We start from the raw sequence: 9,727 nt of genomic DNA, 5'->3' as shown, positions 1-9,727 counted from the left end.
AGTTACAACAACAAATAATTTCCCTCTGGGATTAATAAAGTATTTTTGAATTGAATTGAATTGAATTGGACCACTCTACCTGGAATGCAACCAGTGCAGTGGGCAACTATGTGGGCGCCCGGGGAGCAATTGGGGATTGTGTGTCTTGCTCAGAGACGCCACGACATGTGGGAATGGCTGGGGATCAAGACGGGGGCTTTCGGGACCCAGGTCGGCTGCCCTGCCTCTGCCCCATCTCACCCCCCTCTACTAGAATTTTCAAGTCACAATAAAAAAAATAAAATAGAGTTTGGATTTGGATTTTAATCTTATATAACCAATTGAGAGAAAACAGTTGTAATATTATTTTATCAATTAAGTGAATAACATGAAAATCATATACGTTTCATACCATAGAGTGGTTTCTTTGTCTAGATGTGGAGCCAACTTCTATTTCCAAGACAAGTTCTCAACATTGCATTTTGTTTATTTATTTATTACAATTACAATAAACATTTCAAACTATTTTTACCTTTAAATCCTCAAATGCTAAATCTTCATTTTTTTTATTTATTTTTTAATTGAGGTCTTAATGTTAAATTTCACCAAAGCATCATGTAGGATCTTCAGCTTCTTTATTACTTTATGACTGGTCAGAATAAATAAATGGACATTTTGAGAAAGTGGCAAGGTTCAAATAGAATTGTCCATTTTCTTCATTGCAGTATTGGGTAGAATTTGACTATTTGTAATTATATTTTTAACTTCAACCATAAACCTTTTCACCATTAACTTTTTAACACCTATCGCACTTTGCCTTAGTTTTCTGGCACACAGTCATTGTAGAAAATCTGGAAGTTCTTATCCACGTTCATCCTGCCTTTAAGAAACTTCTCCAGGTTCTTCACAGGAACCTCCACCATCTGGTTGTTGATGCGTTCGTTGAGCCCGTAAGCTCCAAACACGGGGAACTTGTAGCGCACAAAGTACGGTGCGTTTTGGTCGAACTCTGTGCAACAGTACGCTGACCACATGTACTCTGGAACGGCCACGCGATCCATGTTGTTGCGACGGATCGTGTGTCCTGAGGTGGTGACTCCGCTGACCACGAAGGCTTTTCCTCGGCAGTAGTTGTTGAGGCGTTTGCGGATGACATCCTGGTGTTCGGTCCAAGGACCCATATTGAACTCCCTAATCTGAGGCACAACGTTGGTCAAGCTGTAGGTGGAGGCTTTGTCTAGAGGGTCCGCCTGGTGTTCATTGGGATTTAATTGTCCTCGTTCATACTGAACCACGTCGGAGTAGTCTTCCAGGACGGCCTGGGTGTCCTCAAAGTTCATGTGCATGTTTATAGATTGGGGGAAGGGCTCCATGTTGCTGCTGCTCTTCTCTGAGGCCAACTACAGACAGAGGGACAGATAAAAACACATTTCTGAAGATATACTTGACAGTACAGTCACTAATTTCCTCTTTAAAACCCATTTTATTGCACTTAGCAAACAAAAGAAATACTGGTTTCAACTCACTGGTTTTACTGATGTATTTTACAGATAATATCTGATGTTGTAGTGTCTGAGAGTCATCAGCAACATACTCAAAGCACTATCAGGGGTGTCCAATCGTGATTAGAAGGGTTACTGTGTTGCATGTTTTAACACCTTATTAAAATGCATGGATGATTAACTGGCTTCTACAGAGCTTGACGAGGTAATTCAGTCACTGAATCAGATGTGTTGGAGCAGGGAAACAAGTAAAACATCCAGGATATTAACCCTCGAGGACCAGGATTGGACACCCCTACACTCACTGATGCCGCAAGATCTGTTGATTGACACTGACTATTGGAGTGAATACTTTCTGCCTGTTAGCAATTCAAGATGGATGCCACAAGAAATCTGCATACGCCAATACAAAAATGGGTATAATGTACTCAGAGTTACAAATAATGAGGTACAATTGGTAACACTTTACAGTAAGGTACACAAAATTTGATTAACTACTAGGGAACACCTCAGGAACAAATCAGGAGCTAGTACTTACTGGGGAACACATTGCCAATTGTGGACTTCTGGTTAGTCACCACAGAAACAGAGGAGAAATTCTCCATGTGGGTTCTGAATAAACCCTGCACCGGTGAGGTCACATCTCGTAATTGTCAAAATCTGTTTCCCAGTGATTACTGATTTTATTAGATTTTCTCTTTTGTAAACCTATTGATGAAAGACATTAGTAATTTCATCATCTTGTATTGCTGCCATCCTAACTATGTCTGACTATCACGTACTGAATACCAAATCATGGCCTGGCTATTATAATTTTGTGTACCTGATTGTAAAGTGTTACCCCATATTGAATTAAAATTGTCATATGGCAGACGATATACATTCCATCAAAGAATACTAGATCGTAAATATGAGTGATAACTTTGCACATACTGATGGCAACACTATCTCACTGGGGGACCATAAGAGTTTATCTAAAGACACCTTTAGCAATAGTGACTGATATACCAGTATATGAAACAACTGTTGCCTTTAAAAAAATACATTTAAGCTACTTTACTTTACTACAGAATCAGGCAAAACATACCGTTGGATTTACTTTGATGTCAAGACTGAACATTGACTCCATCTCAATGGAGAATCCATTTCTTTGTTGTAGAATAAACCTTAACTCACCTGAGGTTCAAACATCCAGGGGAAGTCCACCTGCTTCTCTCCGTCGGTCTTCTTGAAGGTGTATGCAGAGTAGACGGGGATGTGTTTCTGGGGGTCATACAGCGTGACGTAGCAGGGTTTGTCCTCATACCTTTGGCAGATCTTCTTAAAGGAGCTGCCCAGGTAGCCTCTTGGAGGGGTGCCCATGAACAGAAAGTCCTTACAGCGCTCTGCGTGGTTGAAGTCCACCACTACTCCTGCCTGGACCCCCTGCAGAAACACACAGGTTAGCATCGTGACAACAGCTGCCAGGGTCGCAGCACAGTTTGCAGCTGTAGAAGACATCACTGTCGTTTATTGTCGCTCGGTTGTTTGGCTTCTTGGTGTCCGTTTAGACCTTTCTGCTCCTGCTGGTGCACACAACTGGAAGTCCACCGCTGTCTAAAAGTGCCTCTGTCTCGGTTCTATCTTCATTTGTCCTTCAAGCTAACTGATCTCTCTTTATGAAGCATTTTCCCTATATTCAAATGTTCCAGAAGTAGTTGAAAACAGTCAATGTTATCAGTCTACCAGCATTTTATTGTGGCTCTTACGCACAACATCGACATGTCTTAGTAGGACTCCATTCCAATATTTGCGTTTACGTTAATTATTATATTTGCACAAAAAAAGGAATACTAATGCTGACTTATTTGAAACCATATTCACAGGGATTGTAATTGGTAACAACATGGGCCTGTTTGGGAGGAAATCCCAGTAATACTCAGAGTCAGTCCGTGTGTTTTCAGATGAATAAAATGATAAATGATAAAAAATAGTAGACATTCAGGAGAAGTGCACGTTATCTGATCCATTACAAATAACTGAGCTTTGTTCATGTCAGGAAGTTTTATGATCATTTTCTGATTGTCACGCTGTGCAAAAAGCAGAAGATGGCACCTCACTTTCTTTAGCATTGTTTTTATTTACTCAATAAGTTTAGGTACATTTGATGCAAACAAACATCTACAACATTCTGATTATTGAGCATGTTTAAGAAATGTCACGATGAAGGTCTGTTTCCACTTTCACAGCCGTCATATTAACATCTTGTAGTCAAACAAATGCTAATGTAGACAATAGCATGATGGTTGATATCCCTTTGGCTTTTTTGGTTTCAGACAAGTTGAAATTGATACTTGAATGGAAAATACACCCGCTTTGAATGTTATCAGCCATTAAATGGCCGTTATTAGTTGTTATCATCTCCATATGTAGCAGTCAGACTGCCCCTCCTGTACCTCCTAGTGGGTTTAAATGTACGTTGTTAGCGATGTTTTTACCATTACCGCTCATAATAGCTTCACGTGGTTAGGTTTACAGTAAAGGGTCTAGCGGTTAGGTTTCAGTCTTGGTTAGGTTTAGGCACAAGGGTAAGGGGGTTAAGTTTAGGGTTGGTCCTCTGGGTCACGTGTAAGCTTACGTTTAGGAAAAGGGTTACGCGAGCTGAAAAAAAAACAGAAAAGACACTTCCTGGTTTACCCCCGTGTGACGCTGCCTATTATCAGCAATAATAACGTACCTTTGAACCTACTAGGAGGTAGGTGGGGCAGTTTCACCGCTACATATGGGGATGATAACAAATAATAACGGCCATTTAATGGGCTGATAACATCCGAAGCCGCTCGAAAATAAGTGTTTATACAGTAGCCGCTGTATTTTTCTGCTTTACAAAGTATAATAACACGTTAATGTATGATATCCTGATACATGCTCAATAATCAATAGTTAATGTTTGATCTTATTCAGTTTTACTGGATGGTGGGGGCATACAGTCTCCCACAAAGATCTGAAAGTTCTGGTTTACAAACGTGGTCCTCCTGAGGAACTCCTTAAGCTTTGTGACAGGGACCTCTACCACATCCTTGTTCTCCTCCTCATTGAGGCTGTAATGAGCAAATGATGGAAACTTGTACCGTTCGGTAAAGGGGGCGTTGCGGTCGAAGATAACGCAGCAATAGGCTGACCACAAGTAGGTGGGAACTGCGATGCGGTTCATGTTTTCTCTGTGGATCATCATCCCCGAGGTTGTGACACCTGTCACAACGTAAGCCTTTCCTAGGCAGTAGTTGTTGAGACGTTTGCGGATGACGTGCTCCTGATCGTTCCAGACTCTGTTGTTGACGTTGGGCGACATCGGAACAACGTTGGTGAGGGTGTAGGTGGAGGCCTTGTCATCCAGTTCGTTCTGATGCTCGTCTGGGTTGAGGGTACCGCGTTCATAGTTTATGGCGTTTATGTAGTCGTCCAGAATTGCTTGGACGTCTTCGAAATTCTTGTGCATGTAGCCACTAGGAAAGGGCTGCATCTCGCCTGTGTCAGAGGACGTGGATAGCTGTGCAATGGAAAGGAAAAACAAGAAGCTTTACAGGACTGGGATTTAGATGAATATCTGCAGAAAGAAAACGATGGTTTCATACATCTTAGACCCAAAGCCTTTGACTAACATTCTAGTTTCCTTTACCTGTGGCTCATACATCCAGGTAACATCCACACATATCTCCCCATCAGTGCGCTTGAAGGTATAAGCAGAGTAGATGGGTATGTGATCCTCCGTGCTGTACAGAGTCACATACCGCGGCTTCTTGTTGTAAAACTGACAAATGTACGTGACGGAGTGGTGCTCCAGACCTGTTGGTGGTGTCCCCATGTAGAGAAACTCTCTGCATTCAGGAGACAGCTCTATTTCCACTCTCCCTCTCACCACTGGTGATGTTACGGCTCCAAGCAGGAAACCCATCTGTAACCAAAACGCCATAATGGTGTAGAGCTGTTGGACGTGCAGGACTCCAGTTAGAAGGGATCTGAGTACGTCTCATGGAGTTAACACCAGTGTCACACTTTGCTCAGGGTAATCTGGAATCAGTATGCAAAGCAACAGAGCCCTCACACTTCAGTAGATCCACCCACAGGAACCTCAACAGGCAAATGTCTGTTCACCGACAGATGGAAAGACCTTTGTCCTTTCCAACCAGGTGGTCAGTCTTCTCTCAAATCCACATATTTATCCTGCAATTTTTTTTTAATTCAAAGACTCTTGACCGCCATGATGAATTTCACAACCATGAAATTTCTTTAACAATAAAAACGTTATAAACCATACAAACATTGTACGTATACTGTTTCATCAAAATGCCAATCAATGCCACTTTGATTGGTGATATGTGCTGCTGATTATCCATGCTGCTGATCTCATGCTGCTGATTATTTCATGATGCTGTATTCATTCGTACCCAACTGCTCAATAAACTTGTTTGCGTTTGTCTCCGACTTTTGACCGACATCACAACTTGCTCATTTCAGACAGAAGATCAAGAAAATGAATAATTACTCTGTAACAGACATTAACTTGATTTCTACTTTGAATGAGGATTAAAAATCATTAATACTGTTTCACAGTTGATTTAAAATGAGTAGTTCACTTCAACATTTAAAAATGATTTGAACTAAACACACTTTTGATTATCAAGATATTGTAAAATAGTAATGATAATAAAAAAGAGAGTGTTCTTTCAATTGATTAGTGCAGGACACACTTAGAAGTCTCTGGATGAGCTTAATTTGTATTTCTGGACTCAAATCAATGAAATAACAGTTCCTGTCCCAGGAAGGTCCAGGTTTTGACCTGAGGCTTAGTTCACTACACATGGACTCATGTTCGTGCTGCTGTTGTTACGCTCCATTGTTTTACATTATTAGTGTTTGGCGTATATTTTAGTTTATATCTTAGATCCTTATTTACTGTTTCTTTATTCACTTTATATTTTTGCTATTGTTGGATGTAACTGGGAAATGTGTACACAATTTTGTTCCACCTCGTGTACCACATGTGGTGAAATGATAATAAACCTCCTTGAACTTGAACTTGAAAAAGTCCAAGTAATTTTATTTACAATATTATAATGAGAGACTAAACTGCATTTAATCTGAATGATTCTTCATAAAGTAAATAAATACATAAAACCCTTGCAGGAAACAATAATTGATCTGAGTTTGGGATCATTAAACAGCAGACCTCTTTCAGTACCTTAGAAATGGCCTGGATGTTTTGGTAAAAGTTTAATTTTTTGTTCTGAGAACACAGAGTATATCCAATGTTTTCAGTCATTTTTGCGTATAATCACTTGTAAATGAACTCTGGAGTATGTTACATTTCACAATGTGCTACAAGGACATTTTTTCTTAGTGTGACCAAAGAAAGACCCAATTCTGTGTGTCTACATTTGGCTAACACTGGTTGGGATTGAGTTAAACACAACTCGTCACATTTCTCAAATTTTCATCTGAACCAACTTAACACTGCACTGGTTAAAGTTTATTCCAGTATGAACTTTCCAATAGATCTATTATACTGGTTGTTGTTCAACAGTAGGCAGGTCTCTTTTCTTCTTGAAGGTGTTTTCTGGGACACAACCCTTGTAGAAAATAGTCATGTCATTGTCTATGTCTGCTTGGCTCCTCAGGAAAGTCTCCAGAGTCTTTAAAGGTACCTCTACCACTCTGTTGCCTGTTTGTTCATTCAGTGCATATCCCCCGTAACCTGGAAACATAAATCTCACCTCGTATGGTGAGTTACGGTCAAACCGTGGACAACAGTACGCCAACCATAAATATTTTGGTATAGACAGGCGATCCCTGTCATTACGTTTGATTGTGGCCCCTGAAACCGTTACCCCTGTCACAATGAAAGATTTGCCGTGGCAGAAGTTGTTGAGTCGTTGACGGATGACATCTAAGTATGGGTTCCAAGACATTTCCATGAAGTCTGTGATGAGGGGAACAATGTTGGTCAGGGTGTAGATGGAGGATTTATCATCTAGACCTGCTTGGTGCTGGTCAGGATTGAGTGGACCACGTCTGTACTCTACAGCGTCAATGTAGTCTTCCAACACAGTCTGGCTGTCCTCGATCAGTGGGGATGGGTCGTCACTGAGGGGAAGCACCTTCATGCTACTGCTCTCATCATCCGACACCAACTGTTGGGAAAAGAAAGGTCAAGAAGCATTTAACTTAGTCAAGATATTTACAGAGGTTTATTGGCCTTTAGTGAAACTGAACCCTTAACTCTGGGAACAAGTTGACCGATTGGATTGGTGCATTGGTGACAGCCTATAGAAAACGTTCCAAAGGTGAGCTCTGGCACAGTTATTTACAAATGTCATCTTTGGACTAATATGAGCTGAGAGTTGACACTTTTATCACCACTGGTAGTGAGCCATGTGCTCTGAATGGAGTTTGTACAGCACGTAGGCTTTTAAATCTCACTACTCTTGGGCTGCCGTTTAAGGCTATTTCCTGTTCAGGGTCATGAGGAGCTGATGCCTATCTCCAGCAGTCAATGGGCGTGAGCTTAGTCTGCTTTTCACTCATGCACTTGGGTAAATTTTGTATTTATTTGGACCAAGAACGTGTTTTTTTTCCAAGTTCTGAGTTACAAAGAATCAACTGGAACAGTCCTATGATCACAATTCCAACCTGCAAAAAGAGCGTTTTCATCAACCACACAATATGCCTGCCGCATACATTAAAATAATGTGATAGTTACACTAATGAACGTTTTTCTCTGATATTTTGCATGAAATTAAACCAAACACAAACTGTATAACCTCTATTAGGTAGCATGTTGCTACCTACAGTAGTTAGCCTGGTCACTGAGCGCAACAATTGGCAAATGCTTCTGTTTTTACTACCTAGAACTGGAACACTGTTGGTTGGGTGTGAAGTTTTTTTTTTATATATATATATAATTTTTGCAGTAAATGGAATATAGCATAATTTTCTCTGGGTATTTACACAAGTAAACATTTTGGACCATTTGATAGCTCTAGATTCACATTAAAGTCTACACAGGCATCAAGCTTCTTGTCTGTCTTTTAATTGGTTTCAGGAAACAACACAGCACAACCACTGCTTCACTGAAGGTTCTTAATGACGTTTTTGAAGCACTGGATGCAAAGGATTATTGTGCTGCACTTTTCTTAGACATGTCTAAAGCTGATGACACTGTGGATCATAACATCTTGTGTCATAAGCTCTCAGAAATCGGTTTCTAAGAACACACCATTGGTTGGTTCTCTAACTATCTCTCAGATCAGAGGCAATGTGTTCAACATAATGCTACTTCCTCCAGTTATTTAACAGTCAACAATGGTGTACCACAAGGCTCTGTCTTAGGACACACCCTCTTTACAATCTGCATAGGTAACGTAGGTCAAAACATCCCTGATGCATCCATACATTTCTATGCTGATGACACAGTTGATTATTGTCGAGCTAAAACAGTTGATAAGGCTTTCCAGTTTTTTAAATCTGCATTTGACATCATCCAGACAGATTTGTTCCGCCTCAAACTTGTCCTAAATGCCGACTAAACCAAAGGGATGCTTTTTTTCAAACAGGAAGTCGGTCCCAGCAGTTCTTCCTCTGATTTTATCCTCAAATGGTGTCCCGATTGAGTTTGTGTATCTTGGTCGACTCGCATCTCTCTTTTTAGCTCCATGTGGAAAACCTAGTAAAGAAACTGAAAGTTAAAGTTAAACTGGGTTTCTTTTTCAGAAACAGATCCTGTCTAACCCTGAATGCTAGAAAACGCTTTGTAACTGTGACTTTCCTTCCCTCCATTGATTACGGTGATATTATTTACATGCACACTCCTACAAGAACCCTGCAGATGTTGGATGCTGTCTATCATGGTGCACTAAGATTCATAACTGGCTGTAACTACCGTACCCACCACTGCACCCTGTATTCACTGGTTAACTGGACATCATTAACTTCACGCAGACTCTCTCACTGGTACATTTTCATCTTTAAATCACTTCTTGGTCTGCTGCCTTCATACATCTCCTCCTACATGTCTCTGCGTGAGTGCAGCTACAGCGTGCGCTCTCAGGACTTTATTACCTGCAGTGTTCCCTCAGTGAGGACTGAACTAGGCAAAAGGGTCTTCTCCTATTCTGCTCCTGTTTCCTGGAATATCTTACAAAAAGATTTGAAGCTCTTGACCTTTGACCTCTCTAAGTGTCTTTAAGAATCTGTTGGACTCCTGGCAG

At 40.7% G+C, this 9,727-nt stretch overlaps 2 protein-coding genes across 2 annotated transcripts; both read right to left on the bottom strand.

Annotated features, from left to right (window-relative positions):
- Positions 1-797: 797 nt before the first annotated feature.
- On the bottom strand, positions 798-2,930 carry LOC119410848 (endonuclease domain-containing 1 protein-like). Its single transcript, XM_037677808.1, has 2 exons — positions 2,658-2,930; positions 798-1,379 (listed from the first exon to the last, which is right to left on the bottom strand). The coding sequence occupies exons 1-2, from the start codon at positions 2,928-2,930 to the stop codon at positions 798-800; spliced, it is 855 nt and encodes a 284-aa protein (XP_037533736.1).
- A 1,486-nt stretch (positions 2,931-4,416) lies between these two features.
- On the bottom strand, positions 4,417-5,433 carry LOC119410749 (endonuclease domain-containing 1 protein-like). The gene is made up of 2 exons (XM_037677696.1): positions 5,140-5,433; positions 4,417-5,010 (listed from the first exon to the last, which is right to left on the bottom strand). Exons 1-2 carry the CDS (start codon positions 5,431-5,433, stop codon positions 4,417-4,419), a joined length of 888 nt encoding a protein of 295 aa, XP_037533624.1.
- Positions 5,434-9,727: the final 4,294 nt, after the last annotated feature.

This window comes from Nematolebias whitei, chromosome 1 (assembly GCF_014905685.2).
Source record: "Nematolebias whitei isolate Nwh7 chromosome 1, NemWhi1, whole genome shotgun sequence".
Classification (NCBI taxonomy): Eukaryota; Metazoa; Chordata; class Actinopteri; order Cyprinodontiformes; family Rivulidae; genus Nematolebias; species Nematolebias whitei.
The sequence above is the reverse complement of the archived record's forward strand: the minus strand, read 5'-3'. Positions and strand labels throughout refer to the sequence as shown.